The 20,148-nt window shown below is 43.0% G+C and overlaps 1 protein-coding gene across 1 annotated transcript in view; it reads left to right on the top strand.

The window, feature by feature from the left end:
- The window catches only part of lmo3 (LIM domain only 3), a 48,476-nt gene extending 28,632 nt beyond the window's left edge, over nt 1-19,844 (top strand). The window contains exons 3-4 of the mRNA XM_022749634.1: nt 9,572-9,697; nt 19,739-19,844. Coding sequence (XP_022605355.1) covers nt 9,572-9,697; nt 19,739-19,844 — 232 coding nt within the window. The remainder of the gene's footprint in view (nt 1-9,571; nt 9,698-19,738) is intronic.
- Nucleotides 19,845-20,148: the final 304 nt, after the last annotated feature.

Here is a 20,148-nt window from a genome sequence, read left to right as displayed (position 1 = left end):
GTGACTTTGTTTTGAATGCACTTTTTTTTCTTTTTTTTTTTTTTTAAAGAGTTGTTTCTCATTTAAGGACAGAAAACTTGTACTTGTGTAAATTTTGACCATGAATTATGAGATGCTTGGGAGAGGAGGTGAAAGGTTAAAGATAAGGGATTATCTCTTAATGGGTTAGGGTAGGATTTGCGTAAATTTCAAAAGATTTGTCGATGCACTCACTTTGGATAAAGCTAATGTTTGATTATAGTAACACAGGACATGGCTGCCACCAGTAGCTTATCTCCTCTCCTCACTGTGCCAGAGATGCGTGATGTGTAATGTTTTTCAACCTTTTTCAAGGAGTTTTCTATAGGAGCTAATTAGGCAGCTCTCTACGGCTGCACTTCAGCTTGACAGTTCAGGGGAATGTTCCCGGGTATGGTCGGCAGTCTCTCAAAAAGCAGGCCATAATTCATCATTAGGATATCAGAGTCCAGGTGCAGATGAGAACTGATAGAGCCGGCAGCCAGGCAAGTCGGGGCACTCAAGGAGGAAAATCTTATCCCAGGGACAATTCCCAGGTCATGCCCGCGGTAATTGAAATAATTTTGCCCCTAGAGTTGTTTAATCACTGACAATCACACATGCAGGGAGGACTAAATTGAGCAACGCATGAGTCTGATTACATCTGCCACCCTTAACTGCCCCCCCCCACCCCACCCCACCGACCACCACAGTTCCCATCAGCACCTCGGATTTCTGCAGCCCCACCTTTCAGTTTGTGTTCTCCTGCTCTCGTCAAGATTTTCCTGTAATGAAGCATCGACGGGCAAATCAAATCAATTATTTCTTGCCTCTCTCTCTCGCCCCCTTTTGTGGACAGACTGTTGAAACTTTAGCTCCTCCTCTCGCTGTGATTAAATTCCAAGCGGGGGACGCCGGCGTAGCTCCAGCCAGTGTGGATCATCAAATGGACAAAGCACAATCCCATTAAAAAAAAAAGCCTACGTTGAGATGCAGCAAATCATTTGTCCGTTATTAACCCTGAGCCTGTAATTATGCAGATTGCCATAGATTTTCCCTGGGTGCCTGGAAGTGAGATCCAGGTGTTGTTCTCAGCGTGGCAGGCAGATGAGGGAACGGCCGTGCATTACTGAACTTGCCACATTCATCATGTTGACTGATGGCACAGGGAGTCGGTCCCCAGGTCCCGGTGGTTAATGTAGTGGGTAATTAACTGTCATTTGCCTAGTAATAGGCCGATGATCAATGGTTTATGAGGAAACAAATTCTAATCCAGCGGCTGATAAATGCACGCCAAGGCTGGAGCAATTGAAGTGGTGGGAGAGATGGAGGAGATGGGGGGGGGTTGGGGCCCAGGGAAGAGGAGGGTAGGGGAGAGCGAAGCGCTGCTGTAAATAGGTTCACACTGGTTTCAAAGTTTGACCAAAGTTTGTTCAATAGGCGGGTTTGACGATTTAGTTTCAAAAGGGTCAGTTCACACCAATTACAGAAAAAAAAAAGAAAGATATTTTCTCTCTTCCATCCAGTGGTGTCTATCCATGCAGGTAGTTTAGGTTTTATCTCCACGAGTCCAGCTTCCATCTCAATACAATGCAGCTATTTAGTTTAGTTTACGGTGCTTGGAGGATTGAAAATGGCAGCATCCCTCTCCAGAAGCAGTGTCCCCGTCACACCGAATAATCCGCAGAGCACACTGAACAATTTTCATCGGGATTATTTCTTTGTTCCCATGAAAACACGCTAATGATTTTTGCACCCGAGTCTTTTTCAGTAACATTCGACACCGCTTCAGGTTTGAGTTTTGCTCCGGGAGTCCTTTGATAATGTCGTCAGGCACAGTAACAACACGTCACCTCCTCTTTAGTGTGTCGGTTTGCCATAGCCTGTGCGGGTCGGCTTCAGTGGTAAAACTGTACTTTGTAACTGAACGTTTTTCACACTCATACGTCGTAATTTAGAAGGTTTTAACGCAGTTTGCAGAGTTGTAAACTTGTGTTTGTGTTTGACAGAGTCGGCTTGAATGTGGGATATCTTTCCCGTAAACGCTTAACGGTAATGAACTCGATTCGACCCCACCAGCAGTTTGAGTTTCCCGTGACCTTCTTCCTGTGTTTACTTTCCTGCTCCAGCCAGACGATCTCACGTGGTTTGTAATGATGCACTTTTACGTTCACTCGAAATTTTTCTCTGCATGAAAGTGAAGCGAACCAACAAGTTTACGAACTCGTCGACTGAATCGGACCAGAGCAAAGTGAGTGTTGCAGTCAGTTGCTCATATCAAAAGTGCCACAAATCTCTGAGTAACAGATGAAAAAGAACGCTGGAGGGAGGAGGAGACTGCCTGGCATCTCGCTCACCTACTCACACCTGGATGACAAACTGGGGGGGGGGGGGGGGGTTCTGACGTGATCCAACCATGCGATTGCAGTTTGGACAGAGTATGAATCCCACTCCATCATTGGTGTGTTTTCTATCAGGTGTCAAAGAGCAGATGTCTGTTTTACTTTCAGCTTTTCTTTGAGCTCTGATCGGTCCGATTGTGATTCAGTGCTGACGGCGTCTTTAAAGCTGCTGCAGTTTCAGTTGCTGTATTTTGTCAGACATATGAAATATCGACATAAAATAAAATAGCATATATAAATATGTATATATTCTGAGAGGAGGCTCTGGAAAATTATTCCACTATCAGACGCGTTTGCCTTGTGCTGTATCTGCGGCTCCATGTATAAAGTCAAGGATAATTCACTTTATTCCCTACACCCCAGTAATCACCAGGGTGGGGGCGATGGGGGAGGAGGTGTGTGTGTGTGTGGGTGTGGGGGGGGGGCGGGGTCATGTATTTTTGAATTAGTAGCTTGAACCAAATGATGAGAAAAGCTTTGGATGACACCACTGCACTTTCCAAGGCAGGCTCGGGGGGCGGGGGGGGGGGGGGGGATGCTTGGGTTTGGGGGGGGGAGGGGGGTGGAAGGCACTGCACACTCAGACTGGGTTTTGGGGTCCACTGGGCTAAAGCCTTGTGGAATAATTTAATTGGTGTCTGTTTTCCTCTCATCAGATAGGTACCACTGAGCTGTACCAGGCTGTAATGCTCAGTCAATGCCTTTTGACTGAGACAAGGTATCGGGCACCGACTGCCTCTATTCTCTTTCAAATTCAGATTTGAGCAAAGCATGAATTTAAATTTCATGTTGTATCTTCAGCCTCTTTAAATATACATGCTGTCTTGTCAGCGATGGATATGAAGTGTATGTCAAGCCCGCTATTCTACATATGTTATTCTGTTTTGGGTTTTTTTTTTTCAGCAGACCCACAGTTAGCTTCCTTCTGGATGTGGCAGACAGCTGCTCCATTGTCAGCCCGAGAGAGAGACGTTGGAAGTTTATATATTTATCACAAATTATGATCCAGAGCTAAAAGCATGGAGTGCCAGGCCCTGGGTTCTTCCACACAAGGCCTCTAAAACCATCATCCTTGAATGGGGCTTTTGCCTGTGCCTTTGAATTCATTATAACCAAACCGTGCTTAATTTTCCTCCTCCCTTGAGAGCCATTAGCGTCTGTAGCATCAAACCGGCGGAACGATGAAAGACGAGTGGCAGGTACGCTCCATCTATCTTCCCTTCCCCACAGGGTGAGCCGGGGCTTCCTGCGTGCAGTCGGTTTGAAGAGCGTTCGCCACACAAGAGCCCAGCGAGCCGGGGCTGGCTGGGCGCTTTTGGCTGCCACAGACGCAGGTTGGGTAAACCTCCGAAGACCGTTATCAGCACTTTCTTTCAGCGCAGCTTGTCAGAGACACTAGAAAAATTGTTTGATTTGAGGAGGCGATGTAAGTATTCCCATAAGTCAGCACAGGTTAGGAGGTTTAATCATTTAAAGCAGTGGTTAAAGTAGCACAGGAAGGTACCGGATGAATTATGCAGCAAAACAAGTGGATAAGAAGCAGACAGAAGTTTGGAAGTTCTGTTTTTTTTTTTCAGTTTTATCTTATTGACTGGGTCTTTCACATGGATTCCCTTTCTTTAGAAATGTGTGCAATGGCTGTACATACACACACACACACACAAATATATATTTATATAAATCCTCCTTCATGAAGGTTATAATGTTCAGCTTATATTGAAATTTTTTGAGAGGTGTATGATAATTAGTTTGTGGTGCTGTTGAACTGTACTGCATTATACAGAGAGGTGTGTCTGATATTTAAACCCTCACTGATAGAAATGTGTTGTGGATAAAACACCTGTCTGTATAATGCAGTAAAGTTCAACAGCACCACAAATTACAGTCTCCAAAGTGACCATAAAGTTGAACATGTATATTCACTCTTTTTTTTTTTTTTTTAGTTTATTTATTTGTACAATAGGGACGATGCAGTTTAACATAGTCCCAATACAAAAAGCATGAAACTGAGTTTTTTTTTTACATACAGTGTGATTAAAACAGTTATTTTTAATTATCATAAAACTACAATTACAGATATGAAAGTGGAGTAAAGTTCGGCATTGAAATGCATTGTGATTGTGATGCGCAGTCTGAGAGGAGACAACGACAACACAAAACAAACAGACAACACACTTCATATCACACACTTAGTCAATAATGTACAGTCTAAACACGTCACCTTCCTACAGCGACGACCTCCGTAAGAAATCCTGTTGAACTGCTGCGCTGACTTCCATAGCTTTCACTGAGACTCACACTCTAAACGCAGAGGCACTGTTACAGGCAAACACATGCTGACAGCGGATAAACCTGTTATCACAGCTGTGCTAACAGTGGCATTTTTCATTAATGACTTCAAATTGTCGCCATGATGATAAAACCGTACGATGTTGGAGTGATGTCTTCTTCCTCTCACATTGTCATTAATGTGCTGAGTTGTCCACGTGGCCCAGCTTTTTCCTGATCGTCATGTGGGCCTGAACAGCAGAGCGTGGGAGAGCAGTGGGACATTAACAACAAGAGGTTTCATCCAGTGTCAGTACATGTAAATGGAATGGCGGGAACACACTGTGTTGCTCTCTCTACATAGAGTTTGCAGGTAGCTGGATTTTTTTTTTTTTTTTTTTTTTTTTTAAAAATTTTTTTTTTTTTTTTTTTTTTATTATAAATTCATTTCTGATTTCTTTTTGACACAAAACGTCTCTAAAATGTCTCTGTCTCCACATGCAGCTGCTAAAACGGTTCAAAAATCTGTTTCTATTTTTTTATGTCTGTGTCATATAATCAGATTCAGCCTCAACATAGAAACTATAGTGGAAGGTGTCAGTTTTATGTGATGTTGCTCATATGATGTCGCTATGACATCGACGGGTCTTTCCTCTGCCTGTTTTTGCTGGGAGACGCGTCACATGTGAAAAAATAGGCATAAATGCCGAATCCGTGCGTCGCGCAGGCGGTGTGTCCGCTCTAACCCGTTAACATGGGGCGCTGAAGTGAAAACCACGACGTTCCAAACGTGCACTTATTGTCCAAGGTTCTGCATTTATTTCCGCTGTTCTGCGTCTACGTTGGCCATGAGTTCCTAAGTTTGGACTCCGCTCAGGAGATGATACGAAAGGCTCTCAAGGGTTGCCGGCAGTGTTGGTCACACAGAGGTGTCGACTGGGAGAACTGGGCCCCAGGTCCTTTGTTTGACTGGACACAGTCAAACAAAGACCTCTGGCTGGTTGCACTAAACACCTTAGGTTAGGATTTTCCTTAAAGTCTGAGTTAAGAGTGTTCTGTGCAATTGTTTTTATTTTAAGGAAACCTTAAGTCTTTTTTTTTTTTTAAATGTTCACTTAACTATTTAAGGTTTTCTCCTCATCTTGGTCTTATACTTAAGGAATGACTTAAAGTCAGTTAAACTGTTGCACAAAAGACCTTAGCGACCTTAACTAAGGAAACCTTTTAAGAGATTCTGTGCGACGCCCTCAAGTAACTCCCTCAGGTCAGGAGAAATTAAACCTTCAGTGTAATACTTAAGTAGAAAACTTCTTTTCTACTTTAACTTTTGTGCAACCCGCCCCAGGAATCTTAGTATATGAACTTGCATCTCCTGTTTCTGTTTGTAAAAATAAAATGAACCTACAACCACTTAATGGACGGCTCATGAGAACAATCCGGTCAGTCCTACCGTCGCTTCTTCAACAGTGTATATTTGACGCAGGGAACAAACTCACACCAGAAACTCTGAATGTCTGAACAGCTGAAGGTTATAAGAAGAACCAGGTCACTGGTTTTTAAGGTCCCGTAGTGGAGAAGGACTAACACACTGCTACTGAAGTCACCGCTGTAGAGGAAATGGATTTTAGAGGAACAAAATACCTCATAACTTAAAGAGTTGTGACCTTGACTTCTGTCCATTTTTATAACATGTATTACTTGTATATTTTTAATTGATATTATGTTTTGTTGCTGGTGGAACTGGTTAGATAGATGTCAGTATGGCTTCCAAAAACTGGCTGGCTGTATATAATGTAAAGAAAAAGATACCAGTTCGAAACACACCATATGTAAGATGTTCAGAGGCTTATTTACGGATTCAAGTGCTCACCGAACGGGAGACACACACACACACACACTAACACACACAAATGCTTGGGTGTTCACATATACGAAGACTTTTCACCCAGAATGTTTCGGAGCAGAGTGGTGTGACAGTCCCTTCTCCGCAGCGCAGGCCGGCTTAAATTTGCAAGAGATGAGAGAGAAGAGCATGGACGGACACGACGAACAGTGAAACAGAACACCGTTTTGATTCGAGCTGACAGGCAGAAAGCTTAAAACGTTGCTTTTTTACACAAATGCCCTCCATCATTTATAATCCAGAGCCTTGAGTGTATGCTATCTGAGAATGATTCAGGTTACTGGAAGACAAGGACACTCGCCCCCTGCTCAGCGAGAGGTGGCTGCATTATGACTCTTTGTGTCGTAAGCTGCCATATAAAGTGCTGCTGTTATGCTCACACACTGAAGCTCATTATCTCACACTAAATCTATCATTTCTTGTTCTTTTTATAAGAGACTTTTTTCTCCCTTTTTTTATTTATTTTTTTTTTTTTTAGATCAATTACTCGGCTTTGTAAGGAGAGAAATCATCATTTCATCTATTTCATGTGAAGCGCTTCCAGCAACGCACGTTTGTGCAGAAAAGAGAAAGGACAAGCAGCACCACAAATGTATCTAAATTTAAATTGCTCAAAGGAAAAGGCATAATTCTTTTAATTAAGTCAGCACTAATCCATTGAATCGGCCTTCTGTGTTTACACCCACCTACCATGTTACAAGAGATATCCTTCATTGTCTCGCGGTGTGTTGACAGTGGTCCTTAATTCTGTAGGTATTTATGAGGGCACAATCTATCTGCTTCCTTTGCCTCTGGGAAACATACTTTCTGAAGGTTAATAAACAACCCTGCATATCCCAAGCCCTGAGATCATTTATCAGATTGCGATCTCTTACAGACTCTGAGAGTGGCATGCCGTTTTATCATTTTAACAACGACGGCTAAAAGTGCCTCAAGAAGTCCGCCTAATAGGTTATTTTGTTATATAAATTCCTTATCAGAGTTTTTTTTTTTTTTTTTTTCTCCATTGCTGGCCTGGTCTAGGTCGCTGTGTAGTAACAGACCTGAATCCCTAATGAATACTCACATTAATGTCCCCGGAGCAGGCGAAGAAATAATAAGGTCCTCCCAGGGCAGCGGTGCTAGCCATGTCGCATCTATTTCTATGGCACAAGCTGTGGCCCTGCTATTTTTTACTGTGCTGCTGCAGCCCAGACTCTCTCCTGCCTATTTCTGTAACTGATTAAGAGCCACTCTCTCTCTCTCTCTCTCCGTCTCAGCAGTGCATGTTAGTTTGTTTATCACAATCTCTTTGACAGCTGTCACTCTCGTGCTCAGAGAAGGAACAGCAGAAGCAGTCGTACTCCTGCTGTTCTGTCTGGTGTGTATCCAGGGATTATGGGATGTAAACGTGGGACATAGTGGTGGGAGGAGTCGGATTTCTTCAAGATTTCAAATGTGCTGTGTTTATGTTCACAAAGTCTGGACTATATATTAATAATAATAATAAATGCATTCCATCCACTAGGACATCATTCTTGGAAAATAATAATAATAATAAATAAAACACTTTTCCAAACCCATGTTACAAAGTGCATTAAAACATGCAGGACATAATTAAAACAAGCAATCAGAATTACAATTAAAATTCAAGTGTCTTAGTGCAAATAGACCAAAGGCAGTGTCACCAGAGAGAGGGTGATCAGTAAAAATCAATACAACCAAAAAGAATTAAAATGAAGTCAAATGAAATAAAATCAGGAAAGGCTCTCCGATAACAGTACGTTTTAAGAAGAGATTGCAGTAAAACTGTCCCGAAAACATTTAGGATAAAAGAGTCAGACCTGAAAAAGTGACATCTTGTCATTTTTATTGCTTTTATTAAAAATTAATGGACTGAAAAATCTCCTAATGTGTTTTAGTTTGAGGCTTTCTTCAGAGTAGATATTAGAGCTGCACAATTAATCAAAATATAATCAAAATCACAATATGGCCAAGAGCAATATCCAAGTCTCTGAGCTGCAATTTTTTTTGATAAAAGGTAAAATGTGTCACAACATTGTTGTGCATTGTTTGCACTGTAAGCGTTGTGGTGCTGCAGAGACTCCCCGGCCAGATGTAAAGGAACATGCTTGTAACATCATCATTTTTATTTTTTTCAGTGAAAACGAAATGAAAAAAAGACCATTCCAACTGAAATTGCATTTTTTTTTTTTTTTTTTGCATATCATGCAGCCCTGGTAGATATGACAGCTGTGAACTTATTCCTGTGAAATGACATATAATGAAATCAAAAGTCAATGGCAAAACACTTGCACTTGTTTATCTAGGAGATGATCTAAGATCAACACCTTGTGTTCTACAGTCGTTTTATGTGGCCGATATGTCACTCTGAACTTCATATATGTGTGAGATTAAAGGAAGAGTCCTTCATTTCACACATGATTTATGGAAACTCTGCGTATGCTTGATTGTTTTTCATAGACAAGAGTCAGATGTGAAATTCACCACTGGACACAAGTAAAGGCTCATTTACACTCCCTTTATATTATGAAATTTCATTTCAACTGATGCAACTGCTACTGGACACGTGGTATTTACGTTGGCATGGATGTTGAGCAAAAGTAAAGGAAGCGTTGTAACCTCTCCTCAAAATGTTTTTTAACATTTCCTCACTGTGTCCTGTGTGGTCGTGTCTGGCCTGAATTATTGGCGACACTGCCCCCACGATTCCCCGGTGGTACTGCAGCTGTTTCATAGTTCAGCTTAAAGAGAACAGAAGGCTACGTATCTAACGTTAGCATAAATGAGCTTCAAGTCTGGGCGGTGTTTAGCCTAGCTTAGCACAAAGGCTGAAAGCAGTGGTTGTTTAAATTTCTCGCTTACGGTTCTTGGTTGTTACAAGGTTCAACAACAATATAGAACATATAAAATAACAACCCCGCAGACTGACGGTTGTGCGCTGAGGTTTTGAGGGAATAACTTACATCATATATCTTCTTTGTGTTTGTGTGTGGTTCAGGTTGTTTGGTGTAACAGGGAACTGCGCGGCCTGCAGCAAGCTCATTCCAGCCTTCGAGATGGTCATGAGGGCCAAGGAGAACGTCTACCACCTGGACTGCTTCGCATGCCAGCTCTGCAATCAGAGGTGAGCGATTAGACCACACCCCTGCTTCCTCTCCCGTACCTGCGCACAGGGCAGATGGCCGGTCAGGGAAGCGCAATGGCGGCACAGTGAATCCCAAGTGCGGCTCATAGTCGAGGAAGAATCCCACAGCTAAGATTCATCACTCTAACCAGTGACCAAACAGACACATCCGACGCCTTAAGGACACCTGCTGCTCCCAGCGCAGTGATTACCGTCCCGCAAGCGCTACTGTACAGTGTCAGCCTAGAGCTACGGGCGCAGTTACATGTCCCTACATATGTTTCCCATCAGTCTTCATTACTGGGCCTCTACCTGCATCAGGATGTGGTCAGAGATTTCAGGACACTGCTTCTTACCACAGCACCAGAGAGGGAGCAGTTTGGAATCCCTACCCTGCAACACATCTGTCCTCGGTGCTGATAATATTCAGGATTTTTTTTTTTTTTTAAAATGCTGTTGCATTCATAGTTAAATTTGAATTAAATTAAATTCAAATAGTTTTAAGTGCTTTTATTGTTTTGTCCACCCCATTTCCATACATGAAGGGAGTATTACAAGTTTTTATTTTAATTTTATTTGGTATTCTATTTCTTAATTAAACTTATTTTTACTGTGAGAACTGACTCTTAAAGTGTCACAAGATGCTAACGCAAGAAAAAGACACAATCCCTCACAGACTTCCCACCCACAAACACTGATGGGCCCAGTCCCAGTGTCCACCCTCACAGACTCGCAGACTTCGAGGTGCAATTATTAATTAATTATATTATTAATTATGTCAAATTATCAAGTCCGTGAAGTCTCTATAGCAGACATTTTGAGGCCTTTATGCACACTTTCCACAAGTCCGCTTTTCTGCAGACTTTGGCCTGGGGAAATTACCCATAGTTCATAGCGCTGTGAGGTTAAACACGGGGTTACCAGGGGACGCCCAGAAGCATTAGAAAAACCTGTAAACAACTGCCATGAACAGAAAAAAGACAAAGATAGAAGAAGAACGGTTAATAAACAAGCATGAAAGGAAGGAACCCAAATATTAATGTTAGAGGGAAAAAAAGACGTTTACATGTAAATACAAACACATTCAGAGTCAGAGCTGTGTGTAGTTATTTGTCCTGTGATGAGGACAAAGACAGTTGTAGTGTTCAAATACAGAATTTAACTCCACAGCAGCTTCTAGCATAAACAACAAGGTCAGTAACACTTGTAATTCCTTATTCATGTTGCATTCACCGCTGGTAGTCGAGGCTGATGAGACCCAATCAGGGAGCGACCGTGTGTGTCTGCGTCATCGTTTCCAACGTTCTCCACTCTCGCCCGTCCAGACTACAACACAGAGTTGGAGTTCTCAAACTAAAACGGGTCCAGCAGCGTTTTCCAAAAGTATCGCGTGGACGGGAGGAGAGGCCTGGCTGCATCCTACTTGCCTCTCAGTCTCTGTCCAAGATCCTCCATGTTCCCAGACAGTAGTCACATTGCTGTCATGGAAGACTGTCTGGGAGCTAATGACCAAACCGGAATGTTATCAAAGGTTTTATGAAGGTTACAGGAAACACTATCCAGCAGAGAACCTTAGGGGAACGTCAGGAAGGTTACGCATTGGCTTGGTTCCTGTGTTTCTCTCATCTTTTTTTCCCCAAACTCCACTTTGTTGCAGACTACACACACACACACACACACACACACAGAAAGCAGACACATTGTGCATGCTAAAGGCAAAGGACCCGGTTACGCACAATTAGCACTCGGTTATTGTCTTGCCACTTCAGCCGGCTGCACCAGACAGCCTCTCCTAATGGAAGAAGTCAGCTAATCTTCATCAGCCAGGCCCAGGCAGGCCAACTCTGCTCTCCCACATTAAAACCCATTTAAGCGCGAGCAAATCTTTCTTTTTACATTAGGGCAGTTGCTGAACTGTTGAATAAAATCGACGTCAGTGTGTTTCACGTGGCTCCGCTGTGGCTCTGCGAGCGCCGTTCAGATGCCCATCACAATTTCACCAGGACCAGGCTGAGATTTATCGCGTGGCACCGGCTTTAATTGAAGCTGTTCCTCGCCTCTGACTTTTGTTTTCCATTTTAGTTCTTTACATTGGTGGAGCTGTGGGGGGGGGGGGGGGGGGGGGTTTTTTAAAAAAAAAAACCCTTTGTGCAAAAGGGGAAAAATATGACTTTAAGGCCAAAAAAATAAATGAAATAAATTTGAAATCAAACTCTGATGTGATGATGAAGATTATAAGGATTTATAAATGGTTTATAATGAGGTTATTAATTTGGTTGTTAACACTTTATAAATAATAAGCAAACAATGATAAACAAGTAATAACAGTTTTCATATACTGATGCAGGCTCACTATTTGGCACACTCAAGCTAATGCTTACTACTCAGTAATCTTACTAATGAGTTACTACCATTTATAACTGGTAACAGGAGCCTTATAGTAACTCATTAATAAATGATGATGTGTCTTCGAAAACAAAGAAAGCTCAGTCACTAATGAGATATGAGGCTGAACAGTACAGATACATGTGGGCTCACTATTTGGCAAGAAACAGGTCACTGTTGTCCTTTTTATCTGAGGTGTTATAACAGCCTATAAATGATTTATAAAGTGTTAAGAAGCTCATAACGGATTTATGAATGGTTCATGACTAGTTCATTAATAAGGGGAATCTTATTGTAAAGTGGTAGCGACTCTTTTTATTCCCTCTGTCTGTAAATGAGACAACAGGGAAGTCAGCCGACTGGCAGGCTTGTTGTTTTGACAGGAAGTTTTATGCCACAGTAAAGATGTCGCCTCTGAAGTAATGAATCCAACATTTATGACAGAATAAACGGATGCAGTTGTGATGCGTTCTCTGTGATGACCACGCCACTAAATAAGTCGAGTCTAAGTGGGTTTCTCAACATTTGTGTCCTGATTAATAGAATGACCTTTAGACACTTGCTCAGCCTCAGCCTGCGATCTATCAGGAGATCTCACTTAAGATTCCCTGAATAGTTTCTCAGCATCTTGTTGTAGCCGTCCTGGAAATGGGCTTCTAGTTCTTTGTCTGGCATACCGATCTGCCGCCTTGTTCATCTACACCAGCTCACCCAGCCCCCCACCTCACCCACCCCTCCCCTCTTGTTTCCCAGCCTCAAACAAACATGAAACGCCACCCCCCCCCCCCCCCCCACCCCACCCCCCCCCCCCCCCCACCCCACCCCACGGGCCCTTCGATAAAGCAATCTAATCCATCTCACAAATGGCCCAGAGATTTCTCTGCGGAAAACATTGTCATAAAATGTGAAATCTGATAAACAGAGCAGGCAATCACGAGGTCACCGGGGGTCACGCCGTGTAATTATCCACCGCTCCTGCAGGTCAGCCGCAGCCCATGTTGGCGTTTGAAGGTTGAATTGCTACAATCAGAAGTATGAACACACACACCACCAACACACACACACACACACACACACACACACTTACTCGGTCATGCATCCATCCAGCTTTGTGGGTACGTCCGTGCTACTGTATCCCACAGAGCAAGAGCAAGGAACCCAGACCCAGTGATTATTCAGATTTCATCAGGGACAGGGTTCAGCTCTTATTAAGGGGCCTGGCTTAAATGGTGACTAATTAGTGCAGGGCTGCGGTGGACAGACCGTCCTGGTAGCTGGGATCATGACCTGCAGCTGCTTTCTTGTTCTCTTCCATCATCACCATCAAATTGTCACCGATCTCTTTTTCTTGCCACAACAGAAGGCTTCAGAATGAGATAAATGGAACGGAGCCTAAACAGTTATCTTACTTGTGTATCTGCCAGAGCACAAAAGAACCCCCCCCCCCCCCCACTCTCTTTCTTCACTCTGTGCATGACTTTGAAATGGTATCAAGCTGAGAGGAGTGAATAGCTCCTGTCCCTGGTCTATCAGTGAAAATATAGGATCCTACATTGGCTCTGATTGCTCATGTCTGCACCCACTGTGGCCTTACTCTGTTAAACTGGACATAAATCTACCGTCGTGACCTTCCCACCAGTCAGACCTGTTATTTTCCCCACCTGAGCTGGGGAACGGAAGCAACGGTGTGGTCTTAGAGCCAAAGGGGAGGGGGAGCTGGTTCTGAGGAATGGGGGGTGTCCGTGAGGAGGGGGGGGGGGGGGGGGTGTTGGGGGAATAAGGAAAGTGATATGAGACTCCATCCAGCAAGCAGTTAGCCACAGATCAGCCCTGGGGGACAGCTAATCGATGGGGCTGTCGTCCAGCCTCATCATCTAGCCAGTGCTGGCCCAATTTCCCCCTGATGAGCTGGAGGCCACAGTCTAGGGAGGCTGGAGGAAGGTTAGAGTAGAGGGGAGCAGGATGGGTGACAGTGCAGGGGAAGGTCAGTGCTGATATAGGGAGGAGGCTCCATGCTGGAGCTTTGAAAGGAGAAACTGACACCAATTGGGTTCAGCACAGCTAAGCTCAACCACTGGTGCCTTGTATGTCACGAGTTAGGCTTGTTAGACAGGGGCCTAATAGGCAATAAGGGACACAGTTGTCACTTTGTGTATGATTGGTGTTGAGGACTCAGAGCCTGTGCAGCCAGCCTACTAGAGAACACAATTCAACGATGTAATCCTGCACTGTGGAGAAAAATCACAAAGTAAAAATGACAAAATTTATACAAATAAATGTCAATTTTTCTCTAGAATACTGTTTCAACCGATAACTAGTTCATACATTTTTAGCTTTCTGAATCAGTGGCCACATCCTTCAATGCCTGCATTTTATGTCTGACCTCGTCAAAGTGGAGTAGTGTGCATGTTATTAGTTTATAATTAAAGGTCCCATATTGTATAAAATGAAATGTCCATGTCTTTTTTATTATAAAGCAGGTCTAGGTTCTATATTAATACTGTGAAAGTATCAAAGCGCTCAGTCCACAGAGAAATGCACACAGCCTGTATTCAGACACTGAGCCTTAAAACCAGCCGTCAGGACTTCTGGAGGAGATGTAAAACTACATTGAGATGATTTTTGATTCTTAAAACCACAAATATATCTGTCTTATGGATCAATACTTTAAATAAAACACAGGAGAAATAAAATATGAGAAAAACAAAAAAAGTCAAATATTGGACCTTTAAGTTAGATTTCTTTAGGGGCTGCTCCTACATTTTGAATAGACCAGCCAAATTAAATGTGGATGTGAAATATGAGGCAGCGTTTAAAATGGGATAGCAAAATTTTTCTGAATTCTTGGACCTATGATTTATGCTTGTAACTACAGTGATTGTGTATTGGGCTCTGTGCCACTGTCTCACAACTGACTCTTTTGAGTTTATACTCTGACACAGCAGGGTCATATTAAAGCGGAAGGTGCAAGAGGCTAACACATCTGTGAGTGCTGAGCATCTTAGATGGAAACAGTAATAACAAAACACAACAGCAGTGGATGTTTAGCACCAAAGATGGAGACAAAATAAGTAAAAGCATGTCAATCTCCTCCATTTCAAATGTGAAATTATATTCTCTACGTTACATTCCCCTGAAGAAAACCCATCTTCAGCATGTCCTTGTGCTGCTGTCGTTTGGTTGCCCAGCAGCGATCTGCCAGAGAAGATTTACAACATACTGTTACAATTAAGCATCAGTGTCATAGGGCCAAGTGTTTCTGAACCTGTATGCATCCTATCAGTAATTAGATTTGGTGCAGTTGAGACTATTTTCTCTCTTTGACAATCTCCCTGTTTTCTTCATTTGAGTGGAAAGTGAATACTCTAGTTAACACGAGCCCCCGAGGCAACTCGCTGGCATCGCAATACATCTTTTAAGTGTGTGCCTGTGGAAGCCATTCTTTCTCTTCCTCCTACAACAATAGGTCTCTAAAGACTCATTAGTCACAGTCACCTCTAAGTAAAGGAAGATGGAGGGAAGAGAGTGAAGGCAGCACAGGTAGAGGGGAAGAGAGCACCGGCAGAAGCCAACTGACTGTAAAAGTGGAAACCATGATACGACTGCACACCATATTATTATATACACTATATTTGTAATAACAGATGTGATGATAAGGGAGACCGTTAATGAAGGCAGGGTCATAGCCTATGCTGCTATGCTATGATGAGTGCTGAGCATGTATGATTTGTGAAAATGTAAAAACAATGAGAGCTACATGCTGAGGTGGGGGACAGTCTCCAGATTTCAACCTAAGGTCGCACCAATTTGAGATTCTGAAACAGCATGTGCGGCATCAGTATATACCGCAAATTAACTAGTTCATAAGATACTGTATGTCTTTCAGAAACATATAAAAAGGGCCTAATGGGAAAAACTGTGGCCACACTGGAAGAGAGTGGGTTAAAAAAGCCTGGCATCATAAACTGAGACATACAAGCGCCGAGATGTGTTTACAATTTGGAATAATGGTCCACACTTTCAGTAGCGAGCCTGATTCCAAACCTCTGAATCAGCCCATAGCAAAGTTCCTTTTGAACATTTACATAGATCTGGTGTTGTGCTCATTAACGACCTTCTCCCCCAGTGGGATTAAAAACAGGTATGTCACCCTCTGTTGCCTGAAATCTGAATAGCAAGTTTGGCAGCTGTGCATTATTAGGAGGAGCTGAATTCTCCATAGAGGTGTCCACCTCTCCAAAAACAAACAGACCTGGAGATTAAAACCAGCACAAACATTGATTAAAGCAGTTTCACACTTAAAGTGTTTCGCCGATGCTATATGGCGGACACAGGACGTCTGGGAAGAGTTGGAGCTGAGATTGATGCTATCCTTTGTGTAGATTGTTTCTCTGATAACTTATGAACCAGATGTTCAGGAGGGTTTTACCAGCAGCTGAATTATCCACAGAGGTGTCCTCCTCTCCACAACAAACACACCAAGGGATTAAAACCAGTAGAAATACTGAATAAAGCAGTTTCAAAAATCAGATTTACTGGCGCTCTTCAGTGACACAGACAGCTCAGCTCCCAGCTGCTGGAGACGTCCTGTCCTAACATTTCCTCAGCTTGTTTCTCTGATAACTTCAGATCCAGACGTCCGATGACTAAAGTCCTTCATCAGGTTCAAATGTATAGTTGAACCACAACACTGACATATGGTCAGAGAGGACATGATGTTATTGACAGGCGACCAAATGAAACAGACCGTTACCATGATTAAAATCACAGATTTCTCTGGTTTGAGAATTGATAGAAACATTTGGGATAATGTAAGAACACAACTCAACAACATATAGAACAGAGGTCTAGTCATTTTTAGATGTTTTAATGTGGGAAAGTTACAGATTATTACTTTAAAACAACATATTTGTCAAAAAAATATGAAATTTTCAAGGTTGGCAGGACACGAATTACACTTCATTCACTCAGTTAGAGTGAAGAGTCTGACTAAGTAAACATATATATGTGTGTGTGTGTGTGTGTGTGTATTCACATGAAATAAAATAAAAAAAAGGGGTAGAGCAAATCTAAAATAAGATAGGACCTTAAAAATGACTGGGTAAAGCAAATACTTTAATTAAACTTTGTCTGATGATTTGATATCCTGTGTAAATGCTAAGCTTTGCTCTGCCTTTCCTTTTTAATCTGAATATTTCTATTTATTCAGTGGAACTCGATAACTCTCCACTGAAAACTGCACTGAAGTTTAAAGTGGACAAATCAGACTTCATTGCAGGTTTTATAGGCTAATGCTGCTGAATCTAATATAGTATGATTATGTCCTTATTTTTTATATCAGCAGTGAGCAACACAAACTAGCTGATATTCCAATTTCTATTAAATGTCTATAGCAGCTGCAAACCAATACATCAGCATACTCTAATAGAGAGCTATATAGAAGATGTACCCTGCAAATGTTTTTAAGAAAGTGGAAATACTAGGGCATCACAAGGTCTTTCATTAGACATGCCTGTGATGGGCCCGGTGTAATATCCTCATCATAATTGGTGCACATATGTCACATATGCTGTTGACATTTCACCGAGCAGAAACAATTTGGCTGTGTGAAATAAGTGCAGGGCAGGGATACGAGCTGCGAGAAGAACAGGGAAGGAGGAAGAGAATGACAAAGAGAGAGAGAGAGAGAAAGAGAGAGAGAGAGAGACAGTGCTGCTAGTGGAGAGAAGGTTTAAAAAATAAAAGGGAGATAAAGCTAAAATGGGAGTGGACACGGTGTCAGTAAAGACGGACACTAATAGATTCTGGGAGAGAACATGTCATTTAAACAGGACGTTTTTATTAGAGTGAGTGACACCATTCTGTGAGACATGGCTTTGCCTCTGCTGGCTGTGTCAGACAGCTCAGATGAATGGATACCAGTTGTCTATGTTTAGTTAATGTTGCTAATAAAGGCTTGAAAGCGTCCTGGCGTTCAAAACATTGTGCAGTGCAGGCTAAATCTTAGCTAATGCAAGCTAACCGTGAGTTGAGTTGCCGGTGTATACAGTTTTATAATTCATCAGGATTTAGAGAAAAGCATCTGCTCATTATGCTGCTATTCGCCTGTGTTACACCCTGTGTAAAGTCAAAGTTATCGTCGGGCAATAAAAGAAATACCTTCATTTAAATTAAATGCGCTGACTTTAATAAAGAGGTTTTGGCATTTCTTCTCCCAGAACTACATCCCTAGGCTTTAAATAATCATTTACAAACATAAAGATTTACAAAAAAATATATTGGAGCTCTTACATGTCATTAAAAACGTACTTGTTTTTAGGCGGACACAGGATTTAGGCTTTAAACCCAGCTTCACTTGTTCTGCAAGCAGAAATATTGATAAAGAAAACTGTCAGTTTGACTGAGATAATTCACTTCAAAATTCAGCTTTAAAACACCAGCAGGGCGAAGCTGCCAAGCCTCTCACTGGCCCAGGCATTAGTGGGTGTAGGTTTAAAAAGTTCTTCCTAATGGGATGATCACGAGTTTCCCTGGACACAGCTTCCAAGAGTGAGTCCAAAAGGTCCACTTCATCCTGCCAACCTTCCCAGCACTACTGGAAATGAATGGTCTCCCAGCCTCCTACCTTTATGTACTTTATCCTCATTTCATCCTTTAGATTCCATCCGTTCGTGAATTCAAAAAAAAAAAAAAAAAAAAGAAAACTTAAGCACTGCAGCTTTACATCAGATTTCTTTCAAAATAAATGTCATCTCTTCCCTCAGAACGTTTGGCTTTATTTCAAGAAACACACCATTCTCACACTTTTCAGTATTTTGTGCCAATACCTACGGTGCATTTGAATCCTGCTAATTGGTCCCAGGTGGATGTAACAAATCATGCTCTCAATCTGCCCTGCAGCCCTGAATAAATGCTACAAACAGCCCGGGCTTGTCAGGTAGCAGAGCTGCATCCATTGTGTGCAGCTCCCAGCACTGAACTCAGCAGTCTTGACATCCAGGGAAGTCAAACGGAGGCGAGACTCACTGTCCCCGCTCTCATCCCCCACCCCAGCCCACCCCAGCTCCCCCCTGGTAAACACTGGCACTGCTGCTTTCCGACCTTGTCCAACCTGCACATTGAGGGAGATAAGCAGCCCTCAGGACAATACAGCGAGAGTTACCACTCTTACGTGTTCAACATAATCTCCACTTGGTGCTGTGCTAAAAGGTCAAGCGTAACTGTGGGCCCCCCTGGCTGGAGCAGGACAGGATTGCCGTGGTCGGTGGGGGTTTCTGTAGTAGCTGCAGGTGGAAAGGAACCCTGGCCCGAAACAAGATAGATTCAGCGTATTTACACCGGAAGCCCCCCCCCCCCCTCCACTTTTCAAACTAACAACCACCCCCCAAGCCCCCATCTCCCCCCTTGTAATTGAGTTGACTCTTTCCTAGAGGAAACTCCTTGTCTGCACCGTTGCAGCTGAAGGGGGGGGGGGGGGTTGCGCCAGCTATGGTAGAGATTTTGCACTATAGTCAGAAAGCTACCGCTGCAGCCGGCTGGGCCTGCTAGCCTACAGCTCAGTACTAATGATGAGATTCTAGCTTTGATGCTTATGTAACCCCCCCCCCCCACTCCCCCCTTCTCTCTTTCTCTCTCCTGTCTCTTTGTGTGGTGCAGGTTTTGTGTGGGAGACAAGTTTTTCCTGAAGAACAACATGATCCTGTGCCAGACAGACTACGAGGAGGGGCTGATGAAGGAGGGCTACGCTCCCCAGGTCCGCTGACCCTCGTAGGCCAACACGGAGGGAGAGGAGGAGGAAGAGGAGGAGGAGTGGGAGAAAGAGAGATACCGAAGGAGAGCTTGCAATCACACAACAAAAAGCACTATTGCCTCCTGTCCATCTCCTGTCCCCCACATGTACATAACTAAGCAAGCCTCCCTGGGCGGGGACACGTTCTGCTGTACAAAATAGCCATAGAGACGCCAGTGTGGCAGGGGAAGGCCCTGGAAGCAACAACACAACAAACTACGACTATGAAAAAAATAGTTTGTCCATTTCTTTGTTTGTGACTGACGGATGCTGCCTC

The sequence above is a fragment of the Seriola dumerili genome, unplaced genomic scaffold, assembly GCF_002260705.1.
Source record: "Seriola dumerili isolate Sdu_G_001 unplaced genomic scaffold, Sdu_1.0 BDQW01000138.1, whole genome shotgun sequence".
Taxonomy (NCBI): Eukaryota; Metazoa; Chordata; class Actinopteri; order Carangiformes; family Carangidae; genus Seriola; species Seriola dumerili.
This window is presented reverse-complemented; position numbering and strand designations above follow the sequence as displayed.